Source organism: Drosophila suzukii, chromosome 3 (genome assembly GCF_043229965.1).
Source record: "Drosophila suzukii chromosome 3, CBGP_Dsuzu_IsoJpt1.0, whole genome shotgun sequence".
NCBI lineage: Eukaryota > Metazoa > Arthropoda > Insecta > Diptera > Drosophilidae > Drosophila > Drosophila suzukii.
The window spans coordinates 1743689-1758117 of NC_092082.1; the positions used below are offsets into that span (position 1 = coordinate 1743689).

Sequence of the window (14429 nt, forward strand, 5' to 3'; positions counted from 1 at the left end):
CAAGTGCAAAAAATAAAAGTACATATAAAAGTTAAAAGTTACGACCAAGACATGGACATTGAAAATGGTCTTTTGTTTTCCACCTGTTGCACCTGCATATGTACATATATTATATGTGAACGTGACTATCTATAACGCCGGTGATTAAGAGCCCATAAACTGTAAGTAAGCGCACTCTTTTATTTACAACTGCATGTAGTTTTTCTTTATTCAACCCTTTTCTTAAGGACTACGACTAAAATTAAACTATGCAATAATATTTACAACTCTCGATCTTTCTGTGAGAGTTTTCCCCATGGTTTCTGGGCTTTTCTCTGACGGTTCTAAAATAGTGCACGATGGGGATGAGGAGAGCGGGAAGGGATCACCCGATGAGGCAAGATTTCGCAGATTAGTGGGAGGGGGATCTATTAATTGTTTTCTTTTTTTCACAAGGGGGGTGCAGGAACTTGAACAGTGACTCACTTGAAAGGGTTAATTACAACAGCTTAGGGTGTAAGTAATCACAATCACAATGGTCTATTACGATCTACAGGCTCTTGGTATCCGTGCGTATTCCGTTCTTTTTAAAGCTAATGTCAGTCGTGCGACTTGCTTTTATATCAACATGACGAATTCAAAATAAAAATCGAATCAAAAATAAAAAACATCTAAAAAATGGTTCACAAATTTAGATGGAGCTTTGAGCTAAAAATCCTAGTCCTGGGATAAAATGATCCTACGAATAAATTAGCGAGACCGAAGCACGCCTCCCAGGATCGCTAAGTACACATGTTGCTTCGGCTTAAGTAAATGGTTTGGTTTGGCGAGTGTTAAGTAAGTTTTCCAGGCTCATCAGTTTTAAGTTGCTGTTGCTGCTGCTGCAGGTGTTGCATGTTGCTGTTGGTGATTGGTTGATTTCTAGTTGCTGGTTGCTGGTTGCCTGGGTGAGCACCTTGGCGGCTAACGGGGTCGAGGGCCGGGCGGGCAGCAGCTTTTCAAGCTCGAATACCAATCCGCACTCGACGACGACGACTATCACAAGGTTCAGTTTTTGGGGGGGCAGGTCGTTCTCCGTCCGCCGCGCCCTAGTACAGGTCATCCTCCATGTTGTGGATGAGTATCTTCTTGTCCTCCTTGCAGCTGGACTTGGCCAGCGTCTGCTCCACCAGCTTGGGGTCGAAACAGGGCTGCAAAGTGACAGGAAAGTTAGATCGCTTCTATGGAACTAGAATGACAGCCCTACCGTTTCGCAGATGTTCATGTTGCAGCAGTTCTCTATCGTGATCTCGCACTGCTCGGTGGCCAGTGGGCGGTTGGTCAGCGGCGTGTCTCCCGCCGAGTTGGTCCTGGCCTGCTTGCGCACCACAAAGGTCTTCCTGATGCGCGGTCGCTTGGGTTTGTACAGGCGACGGATTCCGTGGACGATGACGGCCAGGAGCAGCAAGCTAGTAGTGATGCCCACGACCAGGATGATGATAACGCTGCTGGTCCATACTGTGGGCGTGATGCACACATCCAAGTGCTTAAATTGCGGAACGGCGATCTCTGTGCTGTTTTCCTGGGCCAGTTCCTCACAGCTAAGGGGGAACAGAAGGTACAATTAGTACGAGTTCCTTGAGAAGTTCCAAAATACGACTTACATATCATGGCAGCCGAAGGGCACATAGGTCTTCGGCTCGTGTTTCAGCAGGCGACAAAAGAGGGAGCAGATTTCCGTGGAGTTCTGCTCGCAACGTGCTCCCCCGAAGTTGGAAGGACATTCACAGCTGGGCGCCTCCTTCTCGTTCTTGGACAGCCGGCAGTGACCGCCATTGAGGCACAGGCCAGTGCACATGCTGACCTCGCAGCGCTCGCCCTCGAATCCCGGCTGGCAAAAACATTTGGGGTAGGCCTGCTCAGACATGTAGCAGGTGCCGTGAATGCAGTAGTTGTGGCACTCGCGGATCTCACAGCGGGATCCCTTGAAACCGGTCCGACAGATGCACAGATCGGTGTGCGCCTTGTATTCGCCTCCATTCATGCAGCGCTCGTCCTCCAGAACTTTCATCTTCTGGTCCAACACCGTGCGTATTTCCTTCTTATTGGCCTGCTCGTCCAAACGCTCCTTAACCTTGCGCACAATGCTGGCGCAGTGGTGGTCCTTCTGGAGTCTTTGGTAGAAACCTGTGCGCACCACAATTCCTCGCGCCTCTTCGCTAAGATTGGCCACGCGTACCAGCGGACTGACCTCGATCACCGGCTCGGGTTCAAAGTTCGTCTTATCCGTGGAATCCTCCTCCTCATCCGGTTTGGCAGTGGTGGTAACCTTAATCACGCGGACTTTTGGATGACTCCAAACCGCCTTGGTGGTTTTGTCTGTCCAGTAAATGGCATCGTTGGTCACAGCCAGATTCAGGGGTTCTTGGTTTTTGTCCTTCAGCACCAACTGACGATCGGAACCGTCCAACTTGGAGCTCTCCACCGAAAAGTATATGCCGTCGAGGTCGTCAATCCAGAAGAGACGATCTGAGAATTGGTCCACCACGATTCCCTTTGGCATATGGATGGAGGAGTTAACGATCGTGGTTCTGTTGCTGCCATCCAGATTGATTCGCTCCACAGTGGGCTTTGAGTGGTTCGAGTTGGTCCAGTAGAGCTTCCGACGACACACATCCACGGCCACGCCATCTGGGCGGCCTCCTTCTGCACTCAGATCCACCAGGACCTTGGGCGCCGCCGAGCCGCGGATGGGGGCGAAGAAGATTTTCCTGTGCTCGGTGTCCGACCAGAAGAGGTTCATGGTGAGTGGATCGTAGGCCAGTCCGCCCACGGTTTCGTTGACCGTGCGTGCGATCGTCTGCTCCACCACATGGGAGGCGGCTAGGAGATCTCTTTTCAGGGAGAATATGCTGCCGTTTTGGTGCTTCAGGTCATTAAAGTAGATCAGCTCCTCGGATTCGTCGAAGGTTAGGGCGGACAGCTCGTCGAACTCGTGGGCGGCGGTGGCTATCGTCTGCCAATTGCTGTCCATGAACTGGATCCTGGACCTCAGCGTGACGGCGAAATCTATAGTTAGAGAACAACAGGAAATTGTTAACTTAAGGTTAAAACACAGAATAATTAAGTTATTTAACTTAGAAGTTCTTAATGTTTTAATGAATAACGAATTTTAACTTCATACTTTTGGCATCCTTATGAGGGCCTTAAAAACTCCTTAGTGATTAGAACAAGATTTAAAATATTTAATTTGAAATAACCAAACTAGTTTTTCCCACCCGGACTTATTTATCGACCGATCATCGACATGACAGCTACGTGATCAATATAGTTTGCCGGTTCCCCTGACTCATTTACCAATAATTTAAAGCACTACTCATAATAGGATAATCGAATACATACGTTTATCTGAGTAATCTTATCTGAAAACAGATATGCTTCAGTGCGAGCGTGAAAATGGCAACTGTTAAAATCAAAAATACCGATAGGATCACTTCACTATATCGTATCGATAAGAGTATGAAACGCCGAAGACCCCTTGCTTTATTTGCGGAAATTAAGCTCAATCAAAGGCAAGAGACCCTCAAATTGTCGAGCCCCCCCGAACGGCCGACATTAAAGTTGCCAAAAGTGTCGCGAATGCCAATCAAGCTCCGCCATTTGTGGAAATTGCGACTTGAATTGAGCTTTGCAACAATATTCAGGCAATATATTCTGATCGAACTGCGTTTCATTTTTATTAATTGATTATTTAATGCGGCGCCGCCTGCCGCAGAAAATCTAATACCTAGTTTCAAATCATCAAAAAACAAAATGTGTCTAAGGTCTAGACTGATAAGGTGTTGTAAATTAGTCAACAGGCGACGAAGATCCTAAGACGTCAACCTGCAAAAGCCCTAGGGAAATCCCTTGATACGTAATGTCATCTTTTTGACCTACGAAATCAGTTGTAATCACTGATGTTATTCAAGGCTATTCCTCGTATCTGATTTCAGTTAAGTCCCTATTCGATTCACAAAACCTCATTTTTTTGCAATAAAAAAATCATAACCAAAGTATTTAAAAGGGTAATAGATTTTTAATTAACAATTTTAATGGGCAGCTGCGGTAAATTCTCAAAAATAATTTATTCTCTCTAATGAATTGGTATATACAAGTTCTCAAAACATAAACACCTCAATTGCAAGTGACGTCAGAATCAAGCAATATTATAATAGTATCAGTCCCCTAACCAATGGCAAACTTGAAATTTGTACACAAAAACATGGCGGTCCCAAGATTAGTGTGCAAAAAAAATGGTGACATGGTTTGATAAGCGCCCCGAAATCTGGCTTTGCCTGCCTTACCCCTCGGATTTCCATTTCGATTTTGATTTTGAAAACCCCCTCCCCAACGAGATCAAAGAACCTGTTGTCAACGTTCTGGGGGCGTGTCGTTTAGTCACTTTTTTAATTAGCCAGGCAGGTGGGTAAAGTGCGACACGCGCCTTGCAAACAAATAAAGCAAATAATCCTGACTCGCTTTTTCCACTTCTCTTACGGAAATGGGAAAACTGCAGCTGGCGGAACCGAAACAACCGAAATGGCATCAGTTCCGTATTGGATTGTACTGTATTTGTATTATATCAATATCAAGGCTTTACTTTCACAGTTCCTTAAACAATAAACACATAACCAATCGATCAGATCGATTATCCATCATCCGCGACCTGGTCATTGGCCCTAGCTTTATGGCCAACAACACCTTTCTAGGTCACTGTTGCTGTGAGAAAACACCGAAAGACCACAACAAACTGCAAAAAGCCAAAACAGATAGCTAGATATTAGAGAAACTTGTTTAACTGCAAGTTATTTTGACTTAAAGTGGCTTAAAATCCTAATTACAGAGCTTCGAATAGATAATATCATTGGTATGCCATATTAATTGGTTATTCATGATTCATTCCAATTATCGATGGTTGTAAAAAAGAGCCGCAAAAACAAAAGCCTAGCCAGCATTTACCATTTACCACTCGAAACGCAGTTGCGAACGAACCTTTCGGTCGACCTCCACGCTTCTGGTTTGAGGTCAACGTTTTTATCGATGCAGAAAATGCTAAAATGGCAATATACCATAATACCTACGTATTGCTGAGTTCATTCGTGGAAAGGTTGATTGAAAACTACGAGACAGACCTACAATAACAGATCTTATAACACTAATTGGCATTTTTACTTTATATTCCAACTAATTCCCCTCATTACTTCTAAGTAACTTAAATTTAATAACTACTTTATGATCATAAGTACTAGTTTATAAGTTATAAAATAGTTTAACAAAGTGACCTGTAAACTTCACTAAAGCTGACGTCGTTAGCAACGTGAATTTAAAGCAACATCTGTGAAGTGATTAAAAAACAAGTGTACGTTCATTCTTGTGGAATTCTTAAAACTGAAACATTGTACAAGTTGAGTAAGAACTTTTCTTACAATAATTTTTTTTAACCAGTGCAATAATGATTATGTGTGCCGTGTCAGCAGAAAAATCAAGTGCAAAACAGATACAGCAAAAGAAGCCAAGTTCCAATCTCTGAAAAATGTATGCAAGCCTAGCAAAAAGTGTTTCATTTTATAAAGAATTTTTATGCACGAATTGTAATTCTTGCTAAATTTGATAAGTGTTATCGTTTTCGGGTATGTTGAGGATGACGAATCAAAAATAGTTCCGGATTCAAAGTGATTGTACAGTATATCAATAGTTATCCCGGAAGAAAACCAAACTAAAACTAAAGGATTTACAGTATCTAGATCTTTTCCGGCCTTTACTTGACAGCAACTGAAGTGATTGAGATTTACAATGGGCTACTTGAAATGGCCGATAGACCAACGGTCAATAATTCTTATGACTGGCCCAATATAACCCATGAAATAGCCGGTATCTCTCGAAATGCCCGTAAGATATGGATTTTCGCACGGCATTTGGAGCGTCACGGCGCGATTTCCACCCATCAGCATTATCTAATACTGAAGCGAGCAAGTGTTAATGGAATGCCTCGGAAAAGTTCCCAAGTCGCACGTGGGGCCCACCGATCACGTCGTTATAGGCTATATGCTATGTATATGTCAAGTCGGATCGGGTTTCCAGATGGCTGTTTCTGGGTTTATTTACCCAAGCAATCTGTGCTTGCCCGATTAGAAGGGAATTAAATGGATCTTTCGCCTCGGATTGCGATATAGAAATTCCATGACAGCCGACGTTTGGTTTAAAGTTATACAGAACACAGAAAACACAGCTTAGGTTCTCAACTTCTTCTGAAACAAGAAACGCCCCTGGGGACTGTTGAAATATTAGAAATCGCTGAAATCTAAACAAACCGGCAAACACGATGTGGCATACGTGACAAAGTAAATCGGGCACATGGCGGCCAAGGTGGTGGCAAATGCCGAGTACAGTGCAACTACATGCTGGTGAACCATACATCTGAAGAAGATTCGTGGTAAATCATCGGAGAACTTCCCTTTTCATAGAGTTAAGATCAATTTTAAATTCAAATTTTCAACTTCACCTAATGCTCAGTGGTTTTTCCAGTTTGTGGACCTGGAGTTTTTGACGGTGTTACTGTACAGTCCAGCTAAACGCTAATGGACAAATTTATTGCAAGGATGTTAAGTTACTATTACATTATATTTTGAAAATCGTTATGGGCTATAAACTAGAAAATGTCACTTTACAAAATATTTTTTTTTTATATATGTATGTAGCTTGAATTTAGGCAAGTTCAACTGTAGGTAACAGTTGTTTTTGCCGGCCACGTTAAGTCCAAAAGAGAGTGAAAGAAAGAGCGAGAGAGCGTGTAACCCTTCCAGGAGAAAGCGTAACAACAACAGCGCAAGCATTAACGAAAAAACGTCTAATAACAATGAGTATCGAACATTAAAAGGTAGCTATTTAGCTATTCATTATCAGCTATCAGCGACGTGTGCATTGATAGCAAAAGGGCGCCTCTGCCACTGATAAAAGAGATAACAAATGAAATCGTTTTTTACCGGGGCAGCTCCGATAGTCAGCTGATAGCGGTCACAAACACATGCGTGCGATGGGAATATGCTACGGGGTAATGTCAAGCGATTACATAAGAACACTGGCTGCATTGTTTATGTCGAATTGATTTCAAACTCAAATCTTGGCGACGGTAAAATGAAGGTTAGGCCCCAGGGTTGCCAGGTGGTCAGTAGCTCCTCCTAACTGTTCTTATCCTCCATTCCCTCTTCGCACTGGAAGGCGCTGATGGTCTTACCCCATTCCAGTGGTGTTCCGTGGACTGTCAGAAGGCAGGTGGCTAGTATTAAGCAGGGCAGAATCGCCATTCCGATTCGGATACGGATCATTGTACAGGTGGATTATATATGTAGGACGAGACACCTTCGATTGCACAATCGCCTGGCTTTATGGTTAGGTTAAGGGAATTGATTGGTGCAGAGCCGTTGCTCTGCCGATTGGAAGGGGTTTGCGGGAAGGAAGGAGTCTAGAAAACAGCGCGCTGATTTTACGGACTTTCGGAGGGGTTTTGAAAGTACGCGCCGCGGAACCCGGTAACGCACCGTTCGATCCGACAAGTTTTTTTAAACTAACTTTTAAAACCACTTGATTTGATCGGAGGTAGCAAATCCATGGCTGGCCAGTGTTGCCGGGTGGCCACTGGAAAGCAGTCGGCAACACTGGCGAGGGTTCGATAGGTTTCGATAGATTATATCGGAAACATTTAAAAAATTAAATTTTTAAAAATGTAAACATTTTTTGATAATCTTCCAATATTGTACTTCATTTATTTAGGCTGTGGTAGAATGATAAAGGTGACCATCGGGTCCTAATATAGTGTATTATCGACGAGTAATATACACATTAACCAAGAAAAAAGCTAGATTTCTGGAATTTTTTTTTAATGTAAAAAAAACATTTTTCTGTTTTTATGTCCTTAAGTTCAAAATTTCAACTTGCTTTTAATTTAAAAATAAATAAAAGAAATAGTTTTTCAACAAAATGTGCGTACAAACTGCCAGACCTCTATTTCCAGTGTCATGCGGTGGTTGCCGAAATGAATAATGTAAAAAAGAAAAATATTAGGCGAGTACAATGTTACCTAAAAACACTATACTTTGAGAAATACTTCATAACGTAACACAAATTGAAGGAGTATACCAAGTTAAAACTATTTTCAAACCAAAAGTAACGTCTGGGAGCGGAGCGTCAGTGTTGGTAAGTGCCCCAATTTTAACACACAAAATCTGCCGCAGAGTTGCTCCGCTGGGTTTTCATTTTTATTTTAATTTTATTCGGGCAAAGTCATGTACAAAAATGCACTAAAAGGCGGTATTCGCACGGCCAAGCAGGCTTGGAAGTTGAAGAACGGTGATTAGACAATGGTTTTAGTTAGTTTAAGTGGCATAATACATAGTAAATTGGGAACAGCTGATCGGCTGACACTTACGGCTTACGGTGGCTTACGTTTACGTTATGTTCACCCCAACCTCCCCCACTGAAATTAAGTGGGCAAGGGGCCACTCCACTCGAAGCGTGTTGTTCGCATATTGCTCGTTTTATTTTATCTCCGCCTTGTTAAATCCGGAATATATCCGGAACAGTGAATTAATAGTAAGACAGTATACTTGCAGAACTGGGCAAACTCAACTTGGACTTGGCCAAGGCAAATTCCGATTTCGAACAGCATTTGTGCGAAGGTTTGCATTTCGTTTTCCCTCGAATCCCAAACCCCGCCCCCGGAAATCTTGTGTAGCTAATCAAATAACAAAGCTTATCAGTGCATTATATGCTATATATCCCAGTGCTAACCCGCTTTTCGCTCTTCCAGCTGCCAGATCTTTACAGAGCTGCTACATCCTCGCGAGAAACCCGCAGAAACTCCCTTTGTTGCTAATAAATAGAGCGAAACCAGGCGATAACAACAGCTCCTCCTCCTTCAGTGTCGTTGCTAACCAATATCGGACTACTCCAACTAACCCCCCGGAGAAGCCGAGAGGAAGAGCAGATAAGACCACCTCACTGAACCCATTTTTCCGAGCAGAAAGCGGCCACCTCAACGCCCTAATCTCCTCGAAGCAGTTTGTGAAGGTGCAGAAGCAGTTCTACAGGGATTACTCTTGTGTCTCGCTTGGAGCCCCTCTAAAGAGCAGTGACGCTCCATTACTGGGAGATCTGTGCAGTCAATACCGTGCCATTCTATCCCACACTTCGGCGGACGTGCTATTTGGTCAGGATCGCCACCATCCGGGGTGCAACCATCAGCAGATTAGGCTAGCCCATCAGCAGTCGCACTTACTCAGCAAGGAGGAGCAATCGGATCAGGAGCGCAAGATGGCCCAGAAGGCAAAGTTCGAGAGGCTGCCCACCAATGTGGTGCCGCGACACTACGAGCTGCTCCTGCAGCCCAATCTCCAGGAGTTCACCTTTAAGGGCAAGACCATAGTGCAAGTCAATGTGAGTACAGTCAAGATGCCGTAGCGTGTACCTATCTTAGCTTTATGTGTGTGTCAATCAGCAATCAGCTCAAGCATTTTTATCTAACTGATTCAGAGAAGTAATAGATAAGGTTTATTTCTGGACATATAAGAAAAACCAATAAGTTCAATTGATTTCCTTTCTAAAACGTTTAGGGTTTCTGAACATTGGATAACATGATATTATCCAATGTTCAGAAACCCTAAGCAGAAGGTATTCAACAAGTATTTAGTGGCTTAAGTTAGGGAGTTACGACTGTATCCTCCATCTCTTTCCATTTCTCTCTACTCCAGCCACTTTCACTTTTCCCGCATTGTTATTTTCTGCGCCCCATTGTGTGAACTTTTTCCTCTGACGTGTGCAAAAATATTCCGTATTGGACATTCTCCTTGTTAACATTTCTCTTTATGCTGCAATTTGCATGCAAGCAAACACTTGGAGTGATGAACAGCCATAGAGATATATGTAGATATGGGTACACCCACTGGGAAGAGCGATTTCTTTGTCGGCGCAGAAGGAATGGAATGACTGGCGGTTTCGATATGGAACTCGGGGGTACCGCGCAAAAAATATATTCGAGACAATCTCTTTTTGCAAACGCCGCTCATAACGGTGGATTTTGTTTACGTTTTGTTTGCGTCAACGACGGAAATGACTTACTAACCCTAGTCGCACTTTTGATACCCTAGAACTGAGATTGTATTATAACTATATTTTGAAAGACTCTTTATATAATTACGATTTTCATTAGAAAAGATTGGTTGCTTTGAATTGGTTATAAATAAATAAATAAATTTATAAATATTAATACTATTCCTAATTCCAATTAATCATTTTATCAAGCTTTAAAAGGTATGTGGGATAGAATTTACAGATCATATTTCATATGTGTTACTACACAAATTAAATTTTTTTGTTTGCCTTTCCAATCAATCATTTAAACAAGTTATAGGAATTTGGTTGGATTAGAAACTAAAGAACCTATTAAATATGTACAAAACTTAGGATTCGAAGAGAATCAAATATTGTTTATCTCTTTAAAAAACAATTAAAATATATAATTATTTTAATTAAGTTTTAAAAATATTCCCCGTTTAGATACACACGCTTATTAAATTATTCATATTTTATAAAAGCCTTAACTTGTTTATTCATATTCGACAGCAAAAAAAGTTGTTTAAACTGCAAGTTTATGCAAATGAATGATTTTTAAGCCGGCGATTGCGCAAAGACTTGATTAATCTGATAAGAGGGGTGAAAGAATTGCATTACCATTTGATTAGATCATAAATTGGCCTTCCAATCGGCTGGACTCTCCCTTAGGCAGGGTATAAATTTCGACAAAAACCCGTTTTCGAGCGCTTTGATTGCCTGGTTCAAGCCGGAAACCCACAAAATCAAGAAAGCCTCATTTCTACGACCTTGAAGTAACTGTTTGTGGATTCTGGCCATTCTTCTCCTCGGCCTGGCTAATATGGCTAGCTTGGCTAACTGTTTCTTAGTGTTTTTTTTGGGTTTTCGGTTTTTGATCCTAAGTTTCGGGTTGCTCACCTAACGGTTACTGACATTTTGACTTATTATCTTGCAGGTCAAGGAGCCCACCACACAGATAACCCTTAATGCCCTGGACATTGTGATTGATTCGGTGGAACTCAACTATGAGTGCAGCAAGCTGAAGCCGGAGAAGATTGTTTACTCGGCGGAGAATGAGACGGCCACGCTGGAGTTCGCCCAGGAGATTCCGGCGGAGACGCAGGGCGTCCTGCACATGTCCTTCACAGGGGAGCTGAACGACAAGATGAAGGGCTTCTACAGGAGCAAATACTTCGGACCCAACGGCGAGGAGCGCTATGCGGGAGTTACCCAGTTCGAGGCCACCGATGCCCGACGCTGCTTCCCCTGCTGGGACGAGCCGGCCATCAAGGCCACCTTCGACATCACGCTGGTGGTGCCCAAGGATCGTGTTGCCCTGTCCAATATGCCCGTCATCAAGGAGGACTCCCTGCCAGACGGTCTGCGGCGTGTGCGATTCGACCGCACACCCATCATGTCCACCTACCTGGTGGCCGTCGTCGTAGGAGAATACGACTATGTGGAGGGCAAGTCCGACGATGGCGTCCTCGTCAGGGTCTTTACGCCCGTTGGCAAGCGCGAGCAGGGCACTTTCGCACTGGAGGTGGCCACCAAGGTGCTGCCTTACTACAAGGACTACTTCAACATAGCCTATCCGCTACCCAAGATGGATCTCATCGCCATCTCCGACTTCTCGGCCGGCGCCATGGAGAACTGGGGCCTAGTTACCTACCGCGAGACTTTCGTGCTGGTGGATCCCAAGAACACCTCTCTGATGCGCAAGCAGTCGATTGCCCTGACTGTGGGTCACGAGATTGCCCATCAGTGGTTCGGTGAGTACTACATACTACATCCGGTGAAGAGGAATCGGAGGATTCGCCCTCATTCCCCATGGATCTTAAGATTCAGCAGCAGGTTTTGTTCTTTAAAATATCTTCAAATACTTTCTGATTCACAGATTCAGGTTGTCTGACGCAAAAGCACCTGAAGCTCAATTTGGTATTCAGATTGCTTGGGAATTGATACTTCTTTTGGGTTTTAGTGTCAATGTCTTGACTTTGAGGTTTAAAATGAATGAATTCGCGTTGTTATTTATATTGTTCTTTAAGGGTATTCCCCTATCAGATTCAATAGGGGTAAAAATATGCTATAGTGGCTTTTCTGATAGGCTCCCTTAATTCCCTATACATATTTTTCTAATAAAAGCCATATCTTGCAGGCAATCTGGTTACCATGGAGTGGTGGACCCATCTGTGGTTGAACGAGGGCTACGCCTCCTTCGTGGAGTTCCTGTGCGTGCACCACCTGTTCCCCGAATACGATATTTGGACGCAGTTCGTCACGGACATGTACACTCGAGCCCTAGAGCTGGACTCCCTTAAGAATTCGCATCCCATCGAAGTGCCCGTGGGTCATCCCTCCGAAATCGACGAGATCTTCGACGAGATCAGCTACAACAAGGGTGCCTCGGTGATCCGCATGCTGCACGATTACATCGGCGAGGATGACTTCCGCAAGGGCATGAATCTGTACCTCACTCGCCATCAGTATGGCAATACCTGCACCGAGGACCTGTGGGCGGCTCTGCAGGAGGCCAGCTCCAAGAACGTGGGCGATGTGATGACCTCGTGGACGCAGCACAAGGGCTTCCCGGTGGTCAGCGTGGAGTCGGAGCAGACAGGCAAGAACCAACGCCTCCTGCGCCTAAAGCAGTGCAAATTCACAGCGGATGGCTCGCAGGCGGATGAGAACTGCCTGTGGGTGGTGCCCATTTCGGTGTCCACGTCGAAGAATCCCACGGGAATTGCTAAGACTTTCCTGCTGGACAAGACCTCCATGGAGGTGACCCTCGAGAATGTCGACGAGGACGATTGGATCAAGATAAACCCGGGAACGGTGGGCTACTACCGCACCCGCTACTCGAAAGAGATGCTGGAGCAACTGATGCCCGCCGTGGAGAAGATGGAGCTGCCGCCTCTGGATCGTCTGGGACTGATCGATGACATGTTTGCCATGGTGCAGGCGGGACACGCCAGTACTGCTGAGGTCTTGGCTCTGGTGGATTCGTACAGGAACGAGACAAACTACACTGTGTGGACTGCGATTACCAACTCGCTTACCAATCTGCACATCCTTATCTCGCACACCGATCTTATGGAGGACTTCCATCGCTTCGGCAGGAATCTGTACGAGCCGGTGGCCCATCGCCTGGGCTGGGAGCCCCGCGACGGGGAGAATCACCTGGACACTCTACTCAGGAGCTTGGTGCTCACTCGTCTCGTCTCCTTCCGCAGCGAAGATGCCATCGAGGAGGCGCAACTTCGCTTCCGCGGTCATGTCAACGGTACGAATCCGCTGCCGGCGGATTTGCGCACCACTTGCTACAAGGCTGTCCTGCAGGATGGCGACGAGAAGATCTTCGAAGAGATGCTCGATCTGTACAGGGCCACCGATCTGCACGAGGAGCAGGACCGCATCTCGCGCGCCTTGGGCTGCTGCGGGGATGTGAAGCTGTTGCGCCGCGTCATTGACTTTGCCATGTCGGTAGGTAAACTTTCTTTCGTTTATTAGACTGTGGATTTATTTGCTTTATATTTTCTAGGGTGAAGTGAGGGCTCAGGACTCTGTCTTTGTCATTGTCGCCGTGGCCATCAATCCCAAGGGCCGGGACATGGCTTGGGACTTCTTCAAGGAAAACAACAAACAGCTCCTGGAACGCTACCAGGGCGGCTTCCTGCTCTCCCGACTGATCAAGTATCTCATCGAGAACTTCGCCTCCGAGGAGCGCGCCAAGGAAGTGGAGGAGTTCTTCCAGGTCAACCAGATCCCCGGCTGCGAGCGTACTGTTTCCCAGGCCGTGGAGACGATCCGCCTCAACGCCGCCTGGCTGCAGCGGGATCGCGAGCAGCTGGCCCTGTTCCTAAGGGACGATGAATAAACGTAATACCGCTCGCCAGCATACCAAAGCATTTAACAAGAATCACCACAGCAACAGCACCAGTAACCCGTAACCAGGTCATCGTACACCACAACTAATATCTCCATAACACCACCACACGACCAAAGCCGTCACAAATGAAGTAAATGCAAGCGAACCCCCAGATGAGGAGAGCCAAATAGGTTAGCTTTAGTCAAGGATCCACCTATAGCCACTGCTCCAAACGGGAGTGAATACACATATATCTATTGACTACTCGCCCTAACACAGAAGGGCGGATTCGGACGCAGACCCCTAGCAGCATTTAAGACCCCAAGGCTTATCGAATGTGTATCGCCATTCAACTTTTCTATCCCCTGGAAATTATGTACGTGTTGAGTTTATTACGATAAATAAATGCAATTTCTAGTAAGAGTCAAGCAACTGAGTTCCTAAGGATTCTCTGGGAACTATTGCAACTGGTTAC

General features: G+C 45.0%; 2 protein-coding genes across 4 annotated transcripts; one reads left to right on the forward strand and one right to left on the reverse strand.

The window, feature by feature from the left end:
* Positions 1-177: 177 nt before the first annotated feature.
* cue (Protein cueball) lies at positions 178-7626 on the reverse strand. Its single transcript, XM_017078298.4, has 4 exons — positions 7235-7626; positions 1623-3027; positions 1226-1559; positions 178-1169 (listed from the first exon to the last, which is right to left on the reverse strand). The coding sequence occupies exons 1-4, from the start codon at positions 7323-7325 to the stop codon at positions 1068-1070; spliced, it is 1932 nt and encodes a 643-aa protein (XP_016933787.2). The 5' UTR covers positions 7326-7626; the 3' UTR covers positions 178-1067.
* A 582-nt stretch (positions 7627-8208) lies between these two features.
* Psa (puromycin-sensitive aminopeptidase) lies at positions 8209-14382 on the forward strand. 3 transcript variants are annotated; one of them, XM_017078297.3, is made up of 6 exons: positions 8268-8346; positions 8610-8675; positions 8807-9432; positions 11042-11858; positions 12245-13569; positions 13628-14382. In XM_017078297.3, the coding sequence occupies exons 1-6, from the start codon at positions 8283-8285 to the stop codon at positions 13961-13963; spliced, it is 3234 nt and encodes a 1077-aa protein (XP_016933786.2). In that variant the 5' UTR covers positions 8268-8282; the 3' UTR covers positions 13964-14382. The 3 variants fall into 3 exon arrangements, with proteins under 3 accessions (XP_016933785.2, XP_016933786.2, XP_065720335.2); XM_017078296.4 differs by lacking the exon at positions 8610-8675 and having other exon boundaries at positions 8209-8346; XM_065864263.2 differs by lacking the exon at positions 8268-8346 and having other exon boundaries at positions 8476-8675; positions 9020-9432.
* Positions 14383-14429: the final 47 nt, after the last annotated feature.

Excerpts from the sequence above, each read along its gene's own strand:
- cue (XM_017078298.4), bottom strand. The coding sequence starts at position 7,325 with ATGATCCGTATCCGAATCGGAATGGCGATTCTGCCCTGCTTAATACTA. Across the intron at positions 3,028-7,234 it reads CGGAACACCACTGGAATGGG|ATTTCGCCGTCACGCTGAGG; the intron begins GTAAGACCATCA and ends CTCTAACTATAG. Across the intron at positions 1,170-1,225 it reads ACATGAACATCTGCGAAACG|CCCTGTTTCGACCCCAAGCT; the intron begins GTAGGGCTGTCA and ends GTCACTTTGCAG.
- Psa (XM_017078297.3), top strand. The coding sequence starts at position 8,283 with ATGTACAAAAATGCACTAAAAGGCGGTATTCGCACGGCCAAGCAGGCT. Across the intron at positions 8,347-8,609 it reads GGCTTGGAAGTTGAAGAACG|AACTGGGCAAACTCAACTTG; the intron begins GTGATTAGACAA and ends GTATACTTGCAG. Across the intron at positions 9,433-11,041 it reads AGACCATAGTGCAAGTCAAT|GTCAAGGAGCCCACCACACA; the intron begins GTGAGTACAGTC and ends ATTATCTTGCAG.